At 44.9% G+C, this 26,714-nt stretch overlaps 1 protein-coding gene across 1 annotated transcript in view; it reads right to left on the bottom strand.

Annotated features, from left to right (window-relative positions):
* The window catches only part of TMEM71 (transmembrane protein 71), a 237,562-nt gene that overhangs the window by 57,088 nt on the left and 153,760 nt on the right, over positions 1 to 26,714 (bottom strand). The window contains exon 5 of the mRNA XM_078686134.1: positions 21,162 to 21,294. Within this exon, the coding sequence (XP_078542260.1) occupies positions 21,162 to 21,294 (133 nt within the window). The remainder of the gene's footprint in view (positions 1 to 21,161; positions 21,295 to 26,714) is intronic.

Here is a 26,714-nt window from a genome sequence, read left to right as displayed (position 1 = left end):
AAAAATGTTTATATGTTATTACTATTTTTGTTTTCTTGTATATATTTATAAATTATTAAAGTTTTATAATCTTACTACTTTGTCGGAGTGCTATATATTTTTAATGTGACACATAATTGTAAAAACTTTGATGTACAAAGAGTCATCCCTGGAATCTTCCGCTTCACGCTCGGTCCCCTCCCCAATCACAATACAGGATGGTTTTCAGATAATAGCAACGCTTCTGCTGTGACGGATCTCATCGAGTGTGGGCCTTGATCTACTATAACTCCTTTGAAGAGGGGTGAATCTTTACAGCTGTGGCCATAAACTACATCTGCAGGGCTAGCTGATACCCTAGGACCAGCCTGGACAATCGGACACAGAGGAAAAGGAGTGTCAGAGGGTGCAGTAGTGAATAGGGCGAAAGGGAGGTGTCGGGCGGGCACAGGGTGTGATTCTCAGGAAAGAGCAGCGCAGATGGGGGGAGGTTTATTACCCATGCATAAGACAGAGAGCGGGGGTGACCACTGCCTGGGGGAGATGCTTGCGAGGGTGGGGAGCCATGCTAAGGATCGACAGCGTGCACAGAGTGGGTCTGGTCAAGGCATCTAAAATGGCTGCCGTGCACGACAAAAGTGTGGCATTTGAAAAAAGACAAGATGGCGCAGACAATGTTTTTCAACACTTCCTGATTTCCTTCGAATCGAACGTTAACAGACGTTGGGGCATATTACCAAAGTTAAGCGATATTTATCCCTAACGATGCATTGCAAAGATTTTTTTACCGTCAGAAATTATCGCAGATAAACCTTGCTATTATCAAAGTTTATCGCAAATACGATAAAAACCGACCGCAATGCATTAATATCGCTGAAAACTCAGCGATATTCATGCATTACCGAGCTAATCCTCTTAGCCATGTTATCCACCTCCCATAGGATAACATGGCTAAGAACTGCTCAGGGCAGCTGTTACTTTTTGGAGATATTCGCGCTTATCTCGAATATTTCCAAAAGTTGATAATAGGAGATAGCGATGTTAGCGACTGTTTCCAGTCGCTAACATCTTGGCATGCCCACTTTGCATGTCATTAGTGATAAATATCACTCACATGCAAAGTGGGGCCCAAGATGGTCGCTATCTCCTACTAGCCGTCGCTAACTGGTGTTAGCAACAGCTAGGTAATACAGATATAATTTTATCTCCGCGAAGCGGAGCGCTGTTACAGATATATATCTTGTTTTTGAACGTTAATTTCTCAAAATGCACTGAAGCACATATATTGAGACCTAGCAAAGGCACATCGGGCTACCAGTCCCTAATATTTTACCAAGTTTCGTGCAAATCCATTCAGCCGTTTGATTATTATTATTATTTATTTTTTTTGCCCCGCGGGGCCCTTTTAAAACCTCCACATCAAACCTAGGGGATCAGCGAGGATCTACTATGCCCCCTTATGGTCATTTGCCCCTTCGCTTTGGCCTCCTCTTGTCTCTCGATCCTACCGAGAGACAAGATGGCGGCCGCTACGGACTGTTTGGAATGTTTACAGACACCGGAGAGCCAATCAGCTTCGCTTCGCAAAGCTCCGTAACGCGAAAAGTACGCGAAGCGGTGCGCTGTTACAGATATATATCTTTTTTTGAACGTTAATTTCTCAAAATCCACTGAAGCACATATATTGAGACCTAGCAAAGGCACATCGGGCTACCAGTCCCTACAATTTTGCCAAGTTTCGTGCAAATCCATTCAGCCGTAAGATTATTATTATAATTTTTTTTTTTTGCCCCGCGGGGCCCTTTTAAAACCTCCACATCAAACCTAGGGGGTCAGCGAGGATCTACTATTCCCCCTTATGGTCATTTGCCCCTTCGCTTTGGCCTCCTCTTGTCTCTCGATCCTACCGAGAGACAAGATGGCGGCCACTACGGACTGTTTGCGGCCACTACGGACTGTTTGGAATGTTGACAGACGCCGGAGAACCAATCAGCTTCGCTTCACAAAGCTCCGTTGCGCGAAAAGTACGCGTCCTAGGCCGCTGCCCGGTCCGCGCTTACAGATATATATCTTTTTTTAAACGTTAATTTCTCAAAATCCACTGGAGCACATATATTGAGACCTACAAAAGGCACATCGGGCTACCAGTCCCTACAATTTTGCCAAGTTTCGTGCAAATCCATTCAGCCGTTCGGGCTAAAAGTGAGGCCAACCGCCCTATGGAAATTAACATGGGAAAAACGCGTTTTGGGACCCCCCTTTTTTCTCGGCCCCCCCTTGACAAACCCCCCCCAAATTTTCAAAGGCTGCTCAGAAACAAAATGTGCCATTTTCCTGAAAATTTCAGCCAATTCCGTCCACAAACGGCAAAGTTATTAGACATAGAATTTTCAAAAATCCCATAGAGAAAAAATCCTAACTATATATACCTACTGGCGACCGCCAGTAGGTAATATAGATATATATATATATATATATCTATATATACATATATATATATATATATATATATATGTATAGATATATATATATATATATATATCTATACATATATATATATATATATATATATATAGATATATATATATATATATATATTACCTACTGGCGGTCGCCATTAGGTATATATAGTTAGGATTTTTTTTAATAGGGATTTCTGAAAATTCTATGTTGAATAACTTTGGCGTTGATGGACGGAATCGGCTGAAATTTTCAGGAAGATGGCACATATTGTTCCTGAGCGTCCCCTGAAAGTCTGGGGGGGTTTCGTCAAGCGGGGGCCGAGAAAAAAGGGGGGTCCCAAAACGTGTTTTTAACATTGAGTTTTCCATAGGGCGGTTGGACTCACTTTTAGCTCGAACGGCTGAATGGATTTCTATGAAACTTGGCAAAATTGTAGAGACTGTTTGCCCGATGTGCCTTTGCTAGGTCTCAAGATATGTGCTCCAGTGGATTTTGAGAAATTAACGTTCAAAAAAATATATATATCTGTGACAGCGTCCAGGTTGTTGTGTTGTGTGGGTGATGTAAGTACCAACATGTAGGTACCAATGAAGAGTCTAAAATTCAATGTACACCGTCTCCTCTGTAGATATTTTGTATGTTCTAATATGGGTTATTTAAATGTAAATGTGTGGAAAAGCACTTCATGCTTTAAAGCAATTGTATTTTTGAACTGATTGTTCTTTCCTCTTAGTCCTCCTCTTTGGTTTTTTTCCCCCACACTCTTCTTCAGCATGATAGTTGATAAATTCGTTCCCTCAAAAAATTTATATACATAAAAAAATTATATTAAATACATATAAAATATATTTTTCCTTTAAAAGAAGAATACATTTTACAGCTTTTGATATTTGCTATTAAAGAACCATTGAAATTCACTGAAAAAACCATAGGTTATAGACCATATATAGTTAGGAATTAGCATTTACAAAACCTTGAAAATTCACTGAAAAAACTATAGGTTATAGACCATATATAGTTAGGAATTAGCATTTACAAAACCTTATTTTACTCACACAAAACCATTGAAATTCGCATATATAGTTAGTTGCACTAACTATATATCGCGCACCCGCAATCCACTGCTGATCATGTCACATATTACATCATTCATGACATGGTCAGTGACATCACTGATGACATCACTGATGACATCTCAAATGACATCACTGATGACATCACTGATGACAACATCCAGTGACTGTATGTTTCTGTAAAGTTAAAATATGTCTTACATATTGAAGGATGAGTGGATGTATAAGTGTCTGGATGAAGGATTTAGTAGGTGCATGACTGACTGTATGAGTGAGTGATTAAATGTGTCTCACTGAGTGCATGGGTTAGTGACTAAACTGTCTTAATTTGTGCATCATTATGTCTGTTGTTCTGTAAACTGCTGCATGTGTTGATCAGTAGCTATATGAGTAACTATATGGGTTATTGATTGGTTGCCCAAGTATTTGTATAGGAGACTGAGTGTGTGTGTGGGTGGCTGGGAGGTGTATGACTCTGTGCATAGATGTGTGAGCAGTTGATTCACTAGATGTATGGGTTCAAAAGTGCATGTGGAAACAGCTGTATGGGCGGTTGACTGTGTGCATGAGTGTATTGGTGAGTGAATGGATATCTCAGTGCTACATGTCAAAGTAAGTACATATGTAAAACACAGTACATGTGAGAGTTGACATATATAAATAACTGTGCATAAGAGCCAGTGAATGTGTGAGTGGCTGTATGGATCATTGTGAACTTGTATCAGGGATTGTATAAGAGAGTAAATATGTGTTAGTATATGTTTGAATAAGTAAGGTGTGTATAACTGTATAGTTGAGGAAATGGAGGTGTGATTGATTCTTTGCATGACTGACTAGGTGTGTGATTAACTCCATGGATGAGTGACAGTCTGTGAGTGTCTGTTTACACTGAGTGTATCTAAGGTTATATTAGAGTCTGAAGAGGTTCATCGTATTATCACATGAATGATGTCATCAGTGATGTGATCAGTAATGTCAAATGAGATGTCATCAGTGATGTCATCAGTGATGTCATTTGAGATGTCATCAGTGATGTCATTTGAGATGTCATCAGTGATGTCATCAGTGATGTCATTTGAGATGTCATCAGTGATGTCATCAGTGATGTCATCAGTGATGTCATCAGTGATGTCATTTGAGATGTCATCAGTGATGTCATCAGTGATGTCACTGACCATGTCATGAATGATGTAATATGTGACATGATCAGCAGTGGATTGCGGGTGCGCGATATATAGTTAGTGCAACTAACTATATATGCGAATTTCAATGGTTTTGTGTGAGTAAAATAAGGTTTTGTAAATGCTAATTCCTAACTATATATGGTCTATAACCTATGGTTTTTTCAGTGAATATATATATATATTCACTGAAAAAACCATAGGTTATAGACCATATATAGTTAGGAATTAGCATTTAAAAAACCTTATTTTACTCACACAAAACCATTGAAATTCCATATATAGTTAGTTGCACTAACTATATATCGCGCACCTGCAATCCACTGCTGATGATGTCACATATTACATCATTCATGACATGGTCAGTGACATCACTGATGACATCACTGATGACATCTCAAATGACATCACTGATGACATCACTGATGACATCTCATTTGACATCATTCTTGTGCTAATACGATAAACCTCTTCAGACTCTAATATAACCTTAGATGCACTCAGTGTATACAGACACTCACACACTGTCACTCATCCATGGAGTTACTCACACACCTAGTCAGTCATGCAAAGAAACAATCTCACCTCCATTTCTTCAACTATACAGTTATACACACCTTACTTATTCAAACATATACTAACACATATTTACTCTCTTATACAATCCCTGATACAAGTTCACAATGATCCATACAACCACTCACACATTCAGTGGCTCTCATGCACAGTTATTTATATATGCCAACTCTCACATGTACTGTGTTTTACATATGTACTTACTATGACATGTAGCATTGAGATATCCATTCACTCATCAATACACTCATGCACACAGTCAACTGCCCATGTAGCTGTTTCCACATGCACTCTTGAACTCATACACCTAGTGAATCAACTGCTCACACATCTATGCACAGAGTCACACACCTCCCAGCCACCCCCACACAAACTCAATCTCCCATACAAATACTTGGGCAACCAATCAATAACACATATAGCCTCTCGTATAGCTAATGATCAACACATGCAGCAGTTTACATCACAACAGACATAATGATGCACAAATTAAGACAGTTTAGTCACTAACCCATGCATTCAGTGAGACACATTTAATCACTCACTCATACAGTCAGTCACGCACCTACTAAATCCTTCATCCAGACACTTATACATCCACTCATTCTTCAATATGTAAGACATATTTTAACTTTACAGAAACATACAGTCACTGGATGTTGTCATCAGTGATGTCATCAGTGATGTCATTTGAGATGTCATCAGTGATGTCATCAGTGATGTCACTGACCATGTCATGAATGATGTAATATGTGACATCATCAGCAGTGGATTGCAGGTGCGCGATATATAGTTAGTGCAACTAACTATATATGGAATTTCAATGGTTTTGTGTGAGTAAAATAAGGTTTTTTAAATGCTAATTCCTAACTATATATGGTCTATAACCTATGGTTTTTTCAGTGAATTTTCAAGGTTTTGTAAATGCTAATTCCTAACTATATATGGTCTATAACCTATGGTTTTTTCAGTGAATTTCAATGGTTTTTTAATAGCAAATATCATAAGCTGTCGAATGTCAAGTACGTGGTAAGTGAAAACATTTTCGTGTTTATGCACACTGATCTGCTTTGAATGGTGCCCCCCCCCCTCATTTCTATTAGGAGTACTCTCTCTTTGCAGATAGTGAAAGGTAGTTAACGCAGGTCTTTGCCCCCATTGTAATCCGTCGTGCCTGCTTCTCTCTCCATTTGATTCATTGTTATCCAAGTATTTACTGTTTTAGAATTAGTTCTCTTTGGTTCATTCTCTATTTACAAACAAACACAGAGTCGCAATACTCTGTTTAGTCTTTGCAGATAACGAAAAATCGTGTAAAAAAAAAGAAAAAGAATCGAGCAAAATCAGTAGGCCACTAATGGGATCTCTTTTTGACCTCGCAAAAATAGAAACATTAGGAACAACCCCTCATGACAAATACAAAACTAGTGAGATGAACTGAACTCCACACAATGATGGCTGCAAAACAGCTCGGCTCCGCCACCCACCCCGCCCAAAATAACGATAAAGAACGGCTGCCATGATTGGTTGCGGAATGACCACGACGGAGCTACGAAATGGTGCTGCTCTCATGCTAACCCCAGCTTCAGTCTGAAACATCCAGAAACACTGTAGACTACCAATTCGATCAGTTCCGGTAGCGCCCCAATGTAACCCGGTAGAGAAGAACTAGCCCTCCCCTCTTTGACTGATGGTTCTTGTTGCCTGTCCCTTCTGTTGTCATTTAACAGAACTATTTAGCCTGCTGAAAGGGGTTGTGTTCCGACCGCTGGTTGGTGGAGACATTTTGACTATATTCTGTACCTGCGTTGTCGCGTAATGCGTCATATGACGCGCCGCGTTAGCGCATCCGGAAGTCATCCGGGGCGCGCAGCGCGTAACGTAAGCATAACAAGTCATGTGACTTGTTAATAAAACTTTTCATTGGTTCATTTTACTTTTCTTATTGTAATGATGAAAGGCTTGATCATATGACCTAAAAATTACGCTTTTCATTACTTCCGAACATTATTTTTTCTTAAATATATGTTATAATGTTCCAGGCTAATGTACTTTCCCGGAAATTTTACAACTGTCCTGCAAGTAAAATATATTCTTTTTTCGAGAAAAAGAGCGTTTCTTCGTCCCATGACGGAGCCGTTGAGCAAAAGAGGGTCGACCTGCTGTCTTAGTCGCCGATACGCCTGAATATGAGATTCTTATCGATCACTTTATGTTGCAGGAATAGAAAACACAACAGCCCTTGACCATTTATCTTTACTGCGTTCCTTCGTATTATACCTTTTACCCTTCATGTAATTGGTCTGCTTTATTTCACTTGCCTTTTAATGATTCTAAAACAGTGACTATTATTAAAAACTTTACCAATGTATATACTACTACCATGTTTTCTTTTAAAAACCTTTATTGTGAAAATTTCATTATACAAATACGAGCCTATAACCACGTGGGCCGGCCACGGAGCAAACTGTAATCGTATATGATGAATAGACATTTACACTGTAGAGGAACGTAACGGGCGGGCCATTAGGTTGCAAGAACTAAGGTGTCTAACAGTTACGGAATCGGTGGACGTACATTTTATAATTAAAATACGACAGGGCCAGTTACAATAAAATTATCTAGATATACATTTGCGGGCAAGTACCATGGGTGACGTTAATTCGAACTTTCAACAGTACAGTAATCAATAACACATCAGAACTTAATATCAATAGGGATGTCGAAATATTCAATCAATTCTCGTCCCCGCCCGCCATGTGCTTCAAAACTGCATACGTATCTCGTGATTTCAAGGTTCTGCAACCAGTACACAACAAGGAGTTACGAGTCCCATTTATTCTGGCGCCATTTTGGGCGAGGACGGGCAGGTCCAGGATATAGTCAAAATGTCTCTACCAACCATCGACTATGATGATGTTCATATGCTGTATTTATTAGAGTAACACTCAGATGTCCACATGAAATAAATTTGCCACAATCTAAACATGTCATTTTAATCTTTCCAAAGTTCTTCTAAATATTTGGGACCGTTTCCCTTGCCTCTGAAGCTCTCAGTGCCACTTCTTTGATGAATGTACTAGCAGGTCAGGGGTTCTCCTCCAAATCTCTCTTTTATGCAGCACTATAATTAATTGTTACCACCTCTCCATATGACGATGCATGGTATAGTTACCACAACTATATTTTTTTTCGGTTCCTCTAGAGAGTTCATCGTGGCAGATGAAGCGTGTAACGTACCGGGCATTTACCTTTTTTTGCATGTACAGGAAAGGAAAAAAAAATCGAGCGTCCGAGTTCTAAGGTGTCCCAGGGCCATTTTAGTGGACCAGGCCCAAATCCAAAGAACAGGCCGCCATTTTGAGAGTCCTGTTGCAGCCGCCTGTCGCTGTAGCATCAAGAGCAGCCGAAACTCAGCTGAATGGCAACTGAAACGGTAAAGGGGCGCCCCACTACAGCAGACGAGCCAGGCCCAAATCCAAAGAACTGCTATCTCACAGGCTAATGGGGCGACCCACGCCGAGTTTCAGCATTGTAGGATGACCACACAAGTACAGCAACTTGCTAGACATCACCTCGGTGCCATCCGGATCTCGGCGCCCCACTGCAGATGAAGTGCCTCTCAACTATGAAACCACCACGGTGACATCCGGATCTTGGCGCGTTGTGCTGCCTTCGGCCTATTCGCACATCGGTCCGCTACTGACGCCATCTCACAGGCTAATGGGGTGACCCACGCCGAGTTTCAGCATTGTAGGATGACCACAGCAACTTGCTAGACATCACCTCAGTGCCATCCGAATCTTGGCATCTCAACGCCTAGTGGTATCTTCCATACAAAAAATATTGTTACGCTGCCTTTGGCCCCATTCGCACACCAGTCCGCAACTTAGACATCACCTCGGTGCCATCCGGATCTTGGCATCTCAGCGCCTTGTGGTGTCAGTCAGAAAATATTGTTGTGCTGCCTTCGGCCTATTCGCAAATCCAAAGAACTGCTATCTCACAGGCTAATGGGGCGACCCACGCCGAGTTTCAGCATTGTAGGATGACCACACAAGTACAGCAACTTGCTAGACATCACCTCGGTGCCATCCGGATCTCGGCGCCCCACTGCAGATGAAGTGCCTCTCAACTATGAAACCACCACGGTGACATCCGGATCTTGGCGCGTTGTGCTGCCTTCGGCCTATTCGCACATCGGTCCGCTACTGACGCCATCTCACAGGCTAATGGGGTGACCCACGCCGAGTTTCAGCATTGTAGGATGACCACACCAACTTGCTAGACATCACCTCAGTGCCATCCGAATCTTGGCATCTCAACGCCTAGTGGTATCTTCCATACAAAAAATATTGTTACGCTGCCTTTGGCCCCATTCGCACACCAGTCCGCAACTTAGACATCACCTCGGTGCCATCCGGATCTTGGCATCTCAGCGCCTTGTGGTGTCAGTCAGAAAATATTGTTGTGCTGCCTTCGGCCTATTCGCACATCGGTCCGCTACTGACGCCATCTCACAGGCCAACGGGGCGCCCCACGCCGACTTTCAGCATTGTAGGATGGCCACACCAGTACCACAACTTGCAAGACACCACCTCGGTGCCATCCGGATCTTGGCATCTCAGCGCCTTGTGGTCTCTTCTACACCGGAAATATAGTAGAAAATATTGTTGCGCTGCCTTTAGCCCCATTCACACATCAGTCCGCTACTGACACCATCTCACAGGCCAACGGGGCGCCCCACGCCGACTTTCAACATTGTAGGATGGCCACAGAAGTGCGACAACTTACTAGACACCACCTCGGTGCCATCCGGATCTTGGCGCGTTGTGCTGCCTTCGGCCTATTCGCACATCGGTCCTCTACTGACGCAAACTCACAGGCCAACGGGGCGCCCCACGCCGACTTTCAGCATTGTAGGATGGCCACACCAGTGCGGCAACTTCCTACACACCACCTCGGTGCCATCCGGATCTTCGCGCGTAGTGAAGCTGCAGCAGCTGCAAATAAGCTTCAGACAGTGTTACAACCGCTGCTCAGAACTCTCAACTATGACACCACCTCGATGCCATCCGGATCTTTGCGCGTTGTGTTGCCTTCGGCCTATTCGCACATCGGTCCGCTACTGACACCGCCTCACGTGCCAACGTATTTTCTCCACATTTTATACCCTATGCCGCATAACAGGTCATGTGACTTCTTTATAAAACTTTTCATTGGTTCATTTTACTTTTGGTTTCCTAATGATGGAAGGCTTGATCATATGACCTAAAAACAACACTTTTCATTGGATGAAAACTTTTTTTTCCCCCCAAACGATGAAAGCCCCACCTTGTTTCTGGATGTTTCAGACTGAAGCTGGCGTCACCATGAGAGCACCACCATCTCGTAGCTCCGTCGTGGTCATTCCGCGAGCAATCATGGCAGCCGCTCCCCACCAGAAGCCTGCAGGAGTCGGGGCCCCCAAAACTTTTGATGAATTCTCAAGGCGGAGGGGACGCTTTCGAGAATGGGGTCCAAGACCTAGCAGACAAGCGTCCGATTTCCAAGGTGTCCCAGGGCCATTTCAGTGGACCAGGCCCAAAAAGGAAACAGCCTGCCGCCATTTTGAGAGTCCTGTGGCAGCCGCCTATCGCTGCACCGCAAGAGTGGGCGCAACTCAGCTGAATGGCGGATTTTGACACAGTGGACCAAAAGCGGACGGAATGGCAACTGAAACGGTAAAGGGGCGCCCCACTACAACAGATGACCCTCCACCTGGAGAGGCCCGTTCACGCCGCCTCCCCCGGGGCGCCCCACGCCGTTATTCGGAGCAGCATTGTAGGATACCAAAACCAGTGCGGCAACTTACTGGACATCACCTTGGTGCCATCGTTCTGCTGCCTTGGAACTATTCGCACAACAGTTTGCTACTGATGACCCACCCCCCGCGACGCCCCACGCCGTTATTTGCTGGGTGGCAACTTACTAGACATCACTTTTGTGTCATCTAGATTTCGGCGCGTTCTGCTGCCTTGGAACTATTCGCACAACAGTTTGCTACTGATCACCCACCCCCCGCGACGCCCCACGCCGGAAATCTGGACGTTGTGCTGCGTTGGGACTATTCGCACAGCCGACCGCTACTTCGTTGTTTTTCTCTAAAAATGTTTATATGTTATTACTATTTTTGTTTTCTTGTATATATTTATAAATTATTAAAGTTTTATAATCTTACTACTTTGTCGGAGTGCTATATATTTTTAATGTGACACATAATTGTAAAAACTTTGATGTACAAAGAGTCATCCCTGGAATCTTCCGCTTCACGCTCGGTCCCCTCCCCAATCACAATACAGGATGGTTTTCAGATAATAGCAACGCTTCTGCTGTGACGGATCTCATCGAGTGTGGGCCTTGATCTACTATAACTCCTTTGAAGACGGGTGATTCTTTACAGCTGTGGCCATAAACTACATCTGCAGGGCTAGCTGATAGCCTAGGACCGGCCTGGACAATCGGACACAGAGGAAAAGGAGTGTCAGAGGGTGCGGTAGTGAATAGGGCGAAAGGGAGGTGTCGGGCGGGCACAGGGTGTGATTCTCAGGGAAGAACAGCGCAGATGGGGGGAGGTTTATTACCCATGCATAAAACAGAGAGCGGGGGTGACCACTGCCTGGGGGAGATGCTTGCGAGGGTGGGGAGCCATGGTAAGGATCGACAGCGTTCACAGAGTGGATCTGGTCAAGGCATCTAAAATGGCTGCCGTGCACGACAAAAGTGTGGCATTTGAAAAAAGACAAGATGGCGCACACAATGTTTTTCAACAATTCCTGATTTCCTTCGAATCGAACGTTAACAGACGTTGGGGCATATTACCAAAGTTAAGCGATATTTATCCCTAACGATGCATTGCAAAGATTTTTTTACCGTCAGAAATTATCGCAGATAAACCTTGCTATTATCAAGGTTTATCGCAAATACGATAAAAAACGAGCGCAATGCATTAATGTCGCTGAAAACTCCGCGATATTCATGCATTACCGAGCTAATGCTCTTAGCCATGTTATCCACCTCCCATTGGATAACATGGCTAAGAACTGCTCAGGGCAGCTGTTACTTTTTGGAGATATTCGCGCTTATCTCGAATATTTCCAAAAGTTGATAATAGGAGATAGCGATGTTAGCGACTGTTTCCAGTCGCTAACATCTTGGCATGCCCACTTTGCATGTCATTAGTGATAAATATCACTCACATGCAAAGTGGGACCCAAGATGGTCGCTATCTCCTACTAGCCGTCGCTAACTGGTGTTAGCAACAGCTAGGTAATACACATATAATTTTATCTCCGCGAAGCGGAGCGCTGTTACAGATATATATCTTGTTTTTGAACGTTAATTTCTCAAAATGCACTGAAGCACATATATTGAGACATAGCAAAGGCACATCGGGCTACCAGTCCCTAATATTTTACCAAGTTTCGTGCAAATCCATTCAGCCGTTCGATTATTATTATTATTATTTTTTTTTGCCCCGCGGGGCCCTTTTAAAACCTCCACATCAAACCTAGGGGGTCAGCGAGGATCTACTATGCCCCCTTATGGTCATCAGCCGTTCGATTATTATTATTATTTTTTTTTTTGCCCCGCGGGGCCCTTTTAAAACCTCCACATCAAACCTAGGGGGTCAGCGAGGATCTACTATGCCCCCTTATGGTCATTTGCCCCTTCGCTTTGGCCTCCTCTTGTCTCTCGATCCTACCGAGAGACAAGATGGCGGCCGCTACGTACTGTTTGGAATGTTTACAGACACCGGAGAGCCAATCAGCTTCGCTTCGCAAAGCTCCGTAACGCGAAAAGTACGCGAAGCGGTGCGCTGTTACAGATATATATCTTTTTTTGAACGTTAATTTCTCAAAATCCACTGAAGCACATATATTGAGACCTAGCAAAGGCACATCGGGCTACCAGTCCCTACAATTTTGCCAAGTTTCGTGCAAATCCATTCAGCCGTTCGATTATTATTATTATTATTTTTTTTTGCCCCGCGGGGCCCTTTTAAAACCTCCACATCAAACCTAGGGGGTCAGCGAGGATCTACTATGCCCCCTTATAGTTATTTCCCCCTTTGTTTTGACCTCCTCTTGTCTCTCGATCCTACCGAGAGACAAGATGGCGGCCGCTACGGACTGTTTGGAATGTTGACAGACGCCGGAGAACCAATCAGCTTCGCTTCACAAAGCTCCGTTGCGCGAAAAGTACGCGTCCTGGGCCGCTGCCCAGTCCGCTGTTACAGATATATATCTTTTTTTAAACGTTAATTTCTCAAAATCCACTGGAGCACATATATTGAGACCTACAAAAGGCACATCGGGCTACCAGTCCCTACAATTTTGCCAAGTTTCGTGCAAATCCATTCAGCCGTTCGGGCTAAAAGTGAGGCCAACCGCCCTATGGAAAACTCAATGTTAAAAACACGTTTTGGGACCCCCCTTTTTTCTCGACCCCCCCTGGACGAAACCCCCCCCAATTTTCAGGGGCTGCTCAGAAACAAAATGTGCCATTTTCCTGAAAATTTCAGCCAATTCCGTCCACAAACGCCAAAGTTATTAGACATAGAATTTTCAAAAAACCCATAGAGAAAAAATCCTAACTATATATACCTACTGGCGACCGCCAGTAGGTAATATATTGGTTCATAGTAGGCACTTATAGTTAGGACCAAGTTTCCATAGGAAAAGCATTTTTTTGTTTTGCTAATAACTTTGGTGCCAATTGACAAATCTTCACGAAATGTTCAAAACTAGTTTGTCAGTCACTTCAGCTGCTGTATGGGAAGTTGGGCTGATCCTTCAAGGGGGTGTCCAAAAACATGTTTTACCTATGCAATTTCCCATAGTTTTTTTTAGACAAGACTACACCTGGAACCGTTGAATGGAATAACACCAAATTTGGAAAAAAGCTAGATCTTGGTCCAGAAAGAGTGCTTTCTTTAATTTGGTGCAAATCTGTTAAGTAGTTTTGGAGTTATTAAAGTTAAAAGACTTATGTATATCTAGAGACATGGTTCCGTGCAATGACATGATTGTCTGGCCGCCACCCGAGAGAAATGTTGCGGCCGACATTTTGTGCATTGGGACATGGTTCCCAGGGTGGAAAATAAAATTTAAAAGTGACAGAAGTGGTCAGGGTATAGGTAACCTGACCCCATGGGACTGATGAATGGGTCTTTGAGGGACTCCGCACGGGCAATAAAATGTCCGAAAATATTTTTGTAGCATGCGAGGATCCGTGAATCAGCCTGGATTCTCAAGGGTTCAGGTGGATCTGCAGATCCCATCCACAATTTACAAAAACACATACACCCACTCACAAACGCACAACCTACTCACACACTTACTTACACACTAACACACCTACTCACACACCACACAACCACTCCCACACCCACACCCACGTACACATCAATATAGGCACTCACACACCCACACAGTCACTCAAACTGCCACTCACACAAAGGCAGTGATACACTTGCAGAAATTGCAATATGATATGTTTGTATTAAATGTGTTGTTGAGTTTTGAATGTAAGCAACATAACTGTCAGTCCCTTTATTTGTCCAAGGATTTGGGACAGATCTGTGGATCCATAAAATACATTTAAAAAAAGAAAGACTTGGTGTATTGCATTTATAGATAGAATATATAAGTTACCTTACCCTAATTTTAACATTTTCGTTTAAAATATATAATAAGAATGAAGGTGTGAATAAAATGTATGTATAAACTTGTAAAAATGTGCATTAGTAAATTGAACTTATGGGTCAAACCGTAATACAATTTATATTTAAATGAATACTATAATTCTCTTAAAAATCAAAGGTTAGAGGGACATTATAGTTGGACTCCGATTTTACACACACAAAACCATACAACCTCAGCAGTCATACCTTAAGGTAACTATAACTTGCGCCCTCGCCATGTACTGCTAATTACCCCACATATTACCTCACTCATGACATATTCTATGATATTATTGACAATATCTCTAGAACATATGCAGTGAAATTATTAATGAGAAAACTGTGCATGGTGGAGGCACAAGTTATGGTTACCTTAGGGTATTCATTTGCAGAGGATCCCTGTGCTATTAATAACTCTCCCACCAGGTGCGCCATGGACCAGAGGACGTTGGAAAATTCTTCTTTTGGGGAGGAGGCACCAGGCTCCCTCCCCGATCCTCGGTGATGCCCCAGGGACCCCATCCCCTGGGGCTGTGGAGTGAAATAAGGAGAAGGAGGGTGCAGGTCCATCCCCAAGTCTTAATAGGCCCACGACCCTAGCCCATGGGGATGAATGCCACACAAAAGGGGAGGGAGACACGCATCCCCTTTCTCTGCGCCTGAAAAGGCCTCAGGGATCCCATCATTGGGTCCGGCTCAATTACTGTGTTTCGGGTAAGCCCACCCCCGTGACTCATTACTTTTTCTGCCTGCATTAGTGCAGGCAGGGAAGCATATGTTTGCTTCCCCTCAGCAGAAGCGTTTTTAAAGCTCTGCTGGCTGGAAGCAGACATGCCTGCAGGATCGCGGGCAGGGAAGTCATATCTACTCTCACTAAACGTGAGCTTTGAAAATGTTTCCGCCATGTGGGAGCAGACATATTTCTCCCTGCCTGCGCAGGGAAACCCACACGGCTTTCACCCGGTGGGAACAGAGAAAAACAGCTGCCTCCACTGAGCATGAGCAATTGAGGCTCCCACAGCACCCAGGATGGGTTTATGCAGGGAGCTGGCTGAGGCCACAAGGGCTCCCCTCGTAGCCCCCAACTCGCTGTTCGGTATGTGCCCTGGGTGGGCACTGGTGCACCCACCTAGAAGAAAGACAGCCCATGGGGGATTGGGTCCCGGTGCTTCTACAGGCTCGGGAACTGGGGACCTCATCCTCTAGGTCTGAATGCCAATAATAAGGGGAGGGGACCACTCGGTCCTCCTTGCCAAGCTTTAATAGGACCTGGGGACCCCATCCCTCAAGGCTGACTGACATAGTAAAGTGGAGGGGGGCCGCACAGCCCCCCCTCCCTGAGCCTCAAAAGGCCACAAGTCCCAAACTGCCCTGGGGCAGGCTCTTTTACTGTGTCCCGGGAGCCCACCCCCACAATGCAATAGTTTCCCTGCAAGCATTAGCATGGGCAGGGAAGCAAAAGTCTTCTCCCACCTGTTTGGAGCATATTGAAAGATCCAGCTGGGTGGGAGCAGACATGCCAACCCTAAAGCAGCCCTGAATAACTATGAATGGTGAATTTCAGTGTTTATTTAGTTTAAAACATTATGTTATCGCTGAAATTTTCACCTAACGGTAACATTACTTTTCAGTGATGTGAATGTGTGTGTGTATATATATGAAGTATTTCCGCGTACTCCTGGATCACTCCAAACACGGACACGGACCACAATTCTTTCTCGCAGAGTTCGTTTATTGCGTTGTTGCCATAACGTTTCGGCTCGTCTGAGCCTTGATCACATGACATGAGTGATGTAATATGTGAGGTCATAAGCAGTAAATTTTGGAGGCATAAGTTATAGTAAGCTCAGCTAACAATAACTGCTGAATTTAACTGGTTTTGTACGAGAGAAATCTGAGCCTAATTATAACATCCCTGTAACCTTTAATTTTTTCAGCGAATTTCTATGGCTTTTTAAAATCTATTTCCTAACTCTAACGTCCCTGTAACCTTTATGTTTTTAGTGATGGTTTCTTGAATATTATTTCCTAAATGTAACTACGAACCTTTGACAGTGAGTGTGTGAGTGAGTGCATGAGTGTCTCAGTAAGTCTGTGAGTGGGTGTGTAAGTCTCTAGGTAGGTCTGTGAGTCGGTGTGAGAGTGTCTGAGTGGTTGTGTGTGTTTGCGTGCTCTCTGTTTTGCCATCTTCTACTCTGTTTTGCCTTTTATGCTTGTTTCTCTGCCTCCTGTTTTGCCTGTCCTGCTCGCTTTTATTTCCTCTGTTTTGCCTTTCCTGCTTGTTTTTCTGCCCTCTGCTTTGCCTCTTTCTGCTCGTTGCTGACTTTCATTTGACTTTCATTTTGCCTCTTTCTGCTCGTTTCTCAACTTTATTTTGCCTTTTGCTGCTGATTTCTGGCCTCTGTTTTGACCCTTTTTGCTTGTTTCTAACCTTTATTTTGCCTCTTGCTGCTCATTCCGGTCCTTTATTCTGCCTCTTTCTGCTCATTTCTCACATTTATTTTGCCTCTTTCTGCTTGTTGCTGACCTTTAGTCTGCCTCTTTCTGCTCATTTCTCACCTTTATTTTGATCTTTCCGCTCTTTTCTGTCCTTTATTCCGCCTCTTTCTGCTCGTTTCTCAGCTTTGTCTCGCCTCTTCCCGCTCTTTGCTGACCTTATTTTGCCTCTTCCTTCTTGTTTCTGACCTTTATTTTGCCTCTTTCTTTTCTCTTCCTCTGGGACTGCGGGGGAGCCTCAAGCCCCCCCACCCCCCGGGTCCAGCTGCTCCCCGCCTCCAGTGGAAAGGCAGCTCCCTCCGTCCCAGAGCAATCTGATTAATCTCTTTCCCTGCCCACCTGTATGCGGGCAGGGAAAGAGATGAAACCTCCACTTCCTGCGGGAGGGAGCACTTTGACAGATCCCGCCTGCTGGAACTGGAGTGTTTGCTTTCGCTTGGCGGGAGCTGTCAGCCCCCGCCAAGCAAAAGCAAATAGCTGTGTCCTAGGGGTGGGCACCCTGGGACATAGCAGGAGCCGACCCTGGGGAGTAGCAATCCCCTGGGCCATATGGGGCTCCAGGAGGTCCCAGCTGCTCCCTGCCTCCTGTGGAAAGGCAGCTCCCTCCGTCCCAGAGCAATCTGATTAATCTCTTTCCCTGCCCACCTGTATGCGGGCAGGGAAAGAGATGAAACCTCCACTTCCTGCGGGAGGGAGCACTTTGACAGATCCCGCCTGCTGGAACTGGAGTGTTTGCTTTCGCTTGGCGGGAGCTGTCAGCCCCCGCCAAGCAAAAGCAAATAGCTGTGTCCTAGGGGTGGGCACCCTGGGACATAGCAGGAGCCGACCCTGGGGAGTAGTGGTCCCCATGTCCAGGAGGGGGGCCACGTGGCCCCCCTCCTCTACTTTTCAGGACCTGCCCCAGGAAGGTGGTGGTCCCCGGACCCCTATGTGGCATGGGAGGGGGCACGGCCCCTTTTCAATTTTTTAAATAAATATTTAGTCCTAGGGAGGTGGTGGTCCCTGGGTCCAGGGTGGGGGGGTCAGTAGTGCCCCTCCATGAGGTGTTTTAGGCCCGAGGTGGTGGTGGTCCCTGGGACTGAATGAGCCTCAGGAAGGAGGCCCCATGTGCAGCCTCCTTTTTGAAAAAAATGCCCCTGGGTCCTGGCCCACACAAAACAAGCATGGGCGCTGGCACTTGTTTTTTAAAAATTTGTGCCACAGATTTGTGGCTCCATCGTGTTTTTGCAAATTAAAAGTGCTTTTTAGCTCATGAAATGGCTACAGTGCAAAAGCAACCATCAAAGCATGCACCATCTTCAGTCGAAAACGCTGAAAAAAATAGCGAGGCGACAACCAAGAGACTGCCCGACAGATCCTCTGGAGAGAAAACTCCTGCAGCACAGGCCAGGAAGGAGAAACAGAACAGAGGGAATGCCACTGTACCTGGACAGGAGGAGCCAGACCAAAATATGCAGAAGACTGACAAAAACACAGCCACACACCTTCACAGAGAGGTCCCACGAAGAAACCCAGCAATGAGAGACAAACAGAACAGGAGAAAACTGAAAAACGAAGTGTGCAGCAAACAGAACAGAATATTAGAGTCTGCTGCGCAACCAAGGATGAGAGGACCTGACCAACATCCCCACCAGGAAAAACAGCAAGAAGCTCCCGTCGGAAAGGACTGCCAAGCAATTGGAAGAACAAAGGCTGGACCCAATACCAGAACCACCCTACTAGGCAGAAGCCTTAAAGAGGGACAGGACTCCAGTTAAGCCCCAATCTCCTCCAAACCCCATGCTGAACGAATGGCCAACATAATATCAGCGAGCAGCAGCAAGCCTACCACATGGGAAAAAACGGACACCCTAAAGAAACAGGAGGCAATAGTAGAATCTCAATGGAACCACAGAATACCTGGTGCCAACAGAGAAGAGCTCCCAAGACTCTAATGCGACATGACCAAGAGCCAAGCTGCTAAATGACTGAGAAGGGGGAAAGGCAGCACAGAAAACCAAAGTGGGGACGAGATCCCTGGGAACCTGACAACGGTCCTGTTTAGACAACAGAAGAAACAGAGGAAACAAAAACAAATTGGTCAAAAAGGGCCCACCAAAAACTTTGACACCAAAGTTACCACAACTTACAGACCCACCCCTGGACAAGGAGAAAGGAAGGGAACCAAGAAGGAGGATTAACACCTTTGAAAAAAAGATCCCTGGAAACAGGGCTTAGGGGGGAGAGACAAACAAACTCAGTCACAGAACCCCCAAACAGGAGATTAAAAGACCCGAAGAGGGCCAAGCCAGAGTGGCCAGGACATAGTAGGGCAGACAGCGGTGCAAACAGCTGATCTGATTACACAGGCGAACCTGAAGAGAAACTACCCCCATGCCAGAAGAGGCAGCTACCCTAAGGAACAAAACAGAGGCGGCATAGGAAGGGGAGGGGCCCACAGTGGGCCTGGACAGAACAGTGGAATTTCCCCTTGCAACAGAGCCTGAAACACCAAGACTGCCTCCCAAAGACCAGGCAACTCCCATCAAAGAGGGGAATAACCCACATCACAGGGACCAGTGGCCCACCACCACCAAATCCCCTCTAAGGGCCCCCCAACCCCACAGACCAGCAACAGTGGAAACCAACAACAGAGGAGGGAGGAGAAACTGACCCCTTCACAGCAAGGTGGGACTGAACAGCCACCAACCCAAATCCCAAAACAGAGCATGAGAAGGGCTGTGGGGAGACAAAACCACAGGGCGGGATCCCAATGAGATAATAGAAAAAGGAAGAAAGAGGACAGATGGAAACGAGCCAGAGGAACCACCGCAGAATTGGACCCAGTCAATCCATGTACCCCCAACTAACCCAGATGAGGAGCTGACAGCAGGGACAAGAGAATCCCATGAAGATACTGCAGTGAGGGCAGAAATGGCTCCCCCAAAATTTGAACAACCCACCAAGAAACCGAAACGGGGCTAGGAAAAATGGAGCAAGAAGCCGTTCGAAACCCAACTGCCCAAGCAAAACAGCGCCTCTACCACCAGTAGAGGCTGAGGAAGAGTGGAAGCACAAGCCAAACATTTGGTCAGGACCGGCAACCCAGAGAACCCCCGAAGCCACCAAACAGCCACAGTCAAAACCTTGGAGAAGGGGCAGCGGAGTTGGCCTAACGGCTAAGGCGCTCGACCTCGGACCTGGGGATCTGGGTTCGAGTCTCGGTAACGACGCCAAAAACCTCCTGTGATTCTGGGCAAATCACTTAATCTCCCCGTGCCTAAAAAACATGAAAGTGTGTGTCCTCATGTAAAAACGTAACTTGTGCTATGTAAGCGCTCTGATACCTGATTCGGTTCGGGTCTAGTTCGCGCTATATAAAACTCTACAAAAAAAAAAAGAATGCCATCAAAACAGACTTAATCCATCTTCGGTCAGTAAACTGAATGCAATTAAATTGGATAATAGTAATACCTGTTATCTGAGTGCTTAAAACTTTAGTGTGAAGCACAAAATAAAACCAAGGGGCAGAAATATAATTTTCAGTATCTAAAATATATGCATTTGATAACAAATTTGGAATGAATATGTTATCTCTTCCCTAGACTCTACTTTTTCTCAGTTTTTTTACATTCATTAAATAAATTGACTGGAATCATAGTACCTGCACTGTTCAAGCTTTTAGAAAACGATGCTGCTTTCCCAGGGAGTTTGCCCAAGACTGGTGGTACTTGAACCGTGGGCCCAGCACAATCTTTCACAGCTGTAGGTGTCAGGAGAGGGGTCGGAGTCTCAAGTAGCAGAGATTTTGCATTTTGAAGATCTTTTTCCACATTGAAATCAAAACAAATAAGCAAATGTTAAAGCTGTAATTATAGCACTTAATGACTGAATAAACAAGCAGTATGTCCAACAACGTCCACATTGACATGAGATTATGATGAGGAGGGCCGAATAAACAGGTGATATGTTATTTCTTGAAAGACCTTTTCAAACATGTTTAGACCTTAATGAGATCTATTATGGAAGCAAAATCATGCAAAAAATACAGAAATCAATCACGACATGCCATAACTATCAAAGTAAACCTACAGACAGACAAGAATAAAGGAGAGGCACAAAAAGGAAAACAGACATATAAGGAAGCCACATCAACAACCCTAAATTAGCACCTACTCTGCCTTCTAAGACCCATCTCTTCACCACTAACTGGACTTTGACCTTCTCTCAAATTCTGAACCCTCAAGGCAAGCTCTATTGAAGACACATGCATCCATCATCCATTGTGAAATCTCCCCATTGAAATGCCATCACATCCATCCTCAACAACATCAACTCTGCCTTTAGCACAGGTACGACTTCAAAACAGGACAAATACGGAAAACTAAATCTCTAAAATCTTGACCCAGACAAAGAGTATGGACTCTGAAAAGTTATCAAGCTGACACTATTGGAGGGGTGGGAGGGAGGGACTATGAATTTGTTTGAGTAAGGGCACATAACATATGGGTTTTCACATTATAGTTTTCATCTACTTTAAATACCAGACATATGGCAGTAGTAAGCCATGAAAGCTATGGAAAAGAGGACAATAAGAGTTAGGCTGATAAACTAGACCCAGTACAGTTATTTCTAGTTTGAGGGTCCATATATGTGGTAATACAGGCAGCAGGAGTATTTGAGTCCATTACAACAGTCCATATGCTGCCCGGCAACATTCCATTTTGTTGTACAGCTTTCCACTCCCAACTAGTTCAATTCACGACTACCTGTTCCTTCCCTTTCCTTGTTTTCTTCCTATTGGTTCCCTCGAGTTAGGTAGGAAATTAGGCAGGGGTTTTCTACATGCTTGTTTCTGCTTCCAGGTCAGAAATCCTACACTACGTTTCTTTGCTTCTTGGTATTCCTGAGTTCTCCTCCTGTTTCCTGGCAGGCGTAGGGTGTAATGAGCCACCGGGACACACTCTGCTTGCCCTCACCTGTATATGCAGCAAGTGCACCCTCTGGCCAGGTGTGGCCAGAGGCTATTATATAGTAGGGAGTAGACTGCACGGGATCTTATTGCCGCACCATACAACCTGAGTGCACGTGTTTTCTTGTGGGCCTGGGGAGTCTGTGTGGGCCTAACCAGTGGGCCATTTTACCACTAAAAGGGTGCACGTGACACTGGTAATGATCATGGGATCCCTCTCCCACACTCCAGAGCTGCCGCCTCCTGTGGTGCCACCTACTATCTCATGGCGGTGCGCGGCCCCGCCTCTGCCTTCCCGCTGACCCCGCCTCTGCTTTGCCCGGGACGCGACCTGAATTTTCCTGCTGCCACCTCCACGCTGTGGCCGTCTCTCTATCTCTCAACCACCAGGCTACCTTGTCCCCGCAGTGGGCCGAGAATTAGGCTGGGTGGCCTGCCACTGAACCACACCTGTGTGCTGCTTGGACCACACAGTGAGTACGTGGGCCTGCACTATTGCTGCTCCCTCCTCAACGGCCCCCTGTGTTGCTACCACCTTCAGCCTTCCCGTGGTCCTCATATCCGCAAGGGCTGCTCGGGACATAATCTGTCCCTAATGGCTGGGCAGGGATTACCAATATACAATGCAGAAAAGGAAGGAAAAAAAAGAAAGAGAAGGAGCACAACCACAAAGGAAGGGGCATTTTTCAGGAGTGCATAACGAAAATAAAACGAAAAAGAAAAAAGAAAAGGGTGTCAGGTCCTGGCAAACAAGCATTGACACATACAATGCCACACAGCACAAAGAGGACTCTGAAAAAACAAATAATTCACGGCACACTCCTCCCTGGTAGACCCCACCATGACTGAGGACGTGAATGCAGCTCCACCTGAGAGGCAACTCATCAGAAACATGCGCTCACAGGGGTACTGCTGCCCTTCAGAGAACTGGCAGATCCAGCGACAGCCTCTCCTCGCTGGAAGATCTGGATAATTACTTCATTGCTGTGCGAGAGACGGAAGCGCAATCAAATGGTCTCTGCTAATTCACTATGCAGGGGAAGAGATATATAAATTGTTCGAACATTTGCCCAACACCACCCTGTCACAGACTATGGTGCAGCCGTCAGAGCGCTCAGAGCTCACTCTGATCAGCAATTAAATCCAGACTTTGAACAATTCGAAATCCACCAAGCCCAACAAAATGAAGGGGAGTCAATCAATTCATTTTATTCAAGACTGATCGAGATGGCAAGTACCTGTACACCGGACGACCAATTAAGGGAGATCAGGGCCCAAATAATATAGGGGTGTCGCGGCAAGACTCTGTAAAGCCTAATCCTGAGAGAGCCCAACATTAGTACAGACAATAACTTCATCTTAGCAAGAACTCACAACCTCTCAGCAGCAAGGGCCAATGAGATGAACCTGGCCATCACCCAAGCACCAGAGAAGACCCCACTGTTAAAACAGAGTGAGCTGACGCCATCCGCATGAAGAGGAAAAATGATACCGGCAAGACAAGTGAAGCCCCGCCCACAAGACCTCAGTGTGGATACTGTGGCCATGAAGACCACTGAAGCAGTGATTGCTCTGCACAAGGTTGCACATGCTCGAGCTGTAGATTAAGTAACCACTTTGCATCTATCTGTCAGAAAAGAGCCAAGAACAGAAGCTCCTGAAGAGGTAAACTACCAGCAACGGCAGTGCAACAGCTATCCCTGACCAATTTGGTGCTGTCAGACACATCCAAACCCTTCCAAAGTCAAAATCATCAGCTGTAAAATTCATCCCCTGACGTAAAAGAGGAAGAGGCGTTACTCATCTTGTTTAGTAGAAAGCTAAAATGTAAAATGTCACTGGACACCACAGCCCATGTCTGTCCTCCAGATAGCCAGATCCGAAGTCAAAGCCGTCATCGATGCTGGACCATCAGTTAATGTCATGGGAGTCCAGCATTATAACTGCCTCAGACCGAAGCCGACACTCACCCCCTCACACACCAGAATATATGCACACAGGAGCCAATCACCACAGCCTCTATAAGGACGCATGGCGGTGCAAGTCAAGTCCAATGACCAAGAAGTCAGAACAACATTCCACGTCATAGGTAAAGAGGCTGACACACTAATAGGAAGTCACACTGCCAAAGAGCTAGGCTTGGTATAATTCGCCAGAAATGTGAAATCACACCAGATCGATGACCTACTGGAATGATTCCCAGAACTCTTCAGTGGGCTAGAATGCCTAAAAAGCCCCACCAGTGCATCGATCCATTCATCACACATGTTGCACTACGCCACAGCCGGGTTCCTTTCCACCACCGGCCACTCGAAGAGCAGGAGCTTCAGAAGCTCAAGACACATGGTGTAATTGAGTAGGTATCTGGGCCAACACCCTGGGTCTCCTGATAGTGATTGCTGAAAAACGAAGCAACCTGGGAAAATACGCTTGTGTATCAACATGTGTCTCCTGAACCGCCCCATCAAACGAAAACACCACATAACACCGACAATGGATTATATAATAGCTGATGTAAATGGTTCACTGTGGTTCTCAAAATTGGACTTAATGTGGAACATCACCAGCTGCTCCTGGCTGAACAGAGAAGGTACATCACAACATTCAGCACACACCTGGGGCTGCATCAGTACAAGTGGCTGAACTTCGGCATATCATCTGCTGCTGTTTTTCAGAACGCGATAAGGGAGGCACTATCCGGACTACAAGGTGTTATGAATGTCAGTGATGACATTCTCATCCATTCAGCAACATGTGCAGAACACGACAAGCACCAGTGAGCCACACTGAAGCGACTCTGGGAGCATGGCATCACTTTGCACAAAGAAAAGTGCTAATGTGTTTAACCAAGAAGGAGTACTAGTCGACCCACGAAAATCACAAGCTATTAAACAAGCCCAAGCACCTACCACAGTCTCAACTTGTAGTAGGCGGTAAATAACGAATCCTTAAATCAAAAATGCACTCACTTGAGTGCTCCCTACATAGGATTTAAGGATTCGGTAATTTACCGATTCGGTATTAAAGCCTTGAAAAAGCCCAGGGGGCGAACCGTGCGTCGGCTGCTGCTGTTCTTCGTATTTTAAAAAGTGTAAATAAAAGATAACGGAAGGTCATAATTCAAGACTGTGCCTGGTTTTCAATTGAAAGGACATTTGATCAGAGACATAACTGAAACGTATTGTGCAGAAGTAACTCCACTCTATCCCCTGTTGACTCCTTTGTTGGATTACAGATATAATGATTGGGTGTGCTCGGGTGTATTGTGGTTAATTACTTAAAGCTAAACATGACAAATGTATGAATGTATGTATGCATGTGATATTTGTGTCGCTTGAACCTAGTTGAGAGGCAGCTGACAGACTGAAATTTCCCTGCTTACCAACAAAATCAAATAACCTAAGTAAAAGCGTAGCTATCCAACAGCAACCTTGACCCCCACCACCCCTCACTGCAATCTAGCACCCGGTACAAAATGTCTTGAATTAGCCTTTGATTCAGATTTCTTCTTCAAAGAACACATCATCAGGAGTTGAGGATTGCAGAAGAAATCTCCTTTTTAGAGTCCATCTCCTTGGAGAGAGCTCTAGAGGGAGTTCCAGGTTAAGAACTATGGCACCATGATCAGATAGGTGTATGGGCAGGTATTCGATTGAGCTAACTTTATCGAGATCTGAGTGCTCCATAAATATATAATCAATTCTGAAATAATGAGAATTCTTCTTGCTATAAGTATTCCCTACTTTCTCCCAATTTTTCCGCCATACATCGCAGAGGTTAAAAAATGTTAATATAGTCGGGAAATGGGCTTTAGCACACGGAACTGCTACCTGCGTTTGAGGGAGGACCTATCTAGCTTGTTATTTAAAAGCACATTGAAATCTCCTCCCAATATCAGAGGAGCCTCATAGTTGGCCAAGGCAAGACAAAGATTGTTCAGAGGCGTAATATTGTCCTCATTAGGCCCATAGTCGCCAGCGTGTATTTGGACTCCTGACATTTGATTTCCGCAATAACCCAGCGCCCTCTATTGTCGACCTGAAACTTAATGAGCTCGACTCCTGAATTCGCCTTTAAGTATAACAGCAACCCCCTTCGAGCAGCATTGCTGGTCTGAGGCTATGATCTTATGAACCCATCTTTGTTTTCCAAATAATGCCTTACACTCTAATTGTAAAAGATGGGTCTCCTGGATCATAAGGATCCTAGCTGGACTCTTTTTTAAGTATTGAAGAATCAGGCACTGTCTTCCTTTAACCCTTAAACCGTTA

The sequence above is a fragment of the Lissotriton helveticus genome, chromosome 4_1, assembly GCF_964261635.1.
Source record: "Lissotriton helveticus chromosome 4_1, aLisHel1.1, whole genome shotgun sequence".
Lineage (NCBI taxonomy): Eukaryota > Metazoa > Chordata > Amphibia > Caudata > Salamandridae > Lissotriton > Lissotriton helveticus.
Note: the sequence above shows the minus strand (reverse complement) of the source record. Positions and strands in the feature narration are given on the sequence as shown.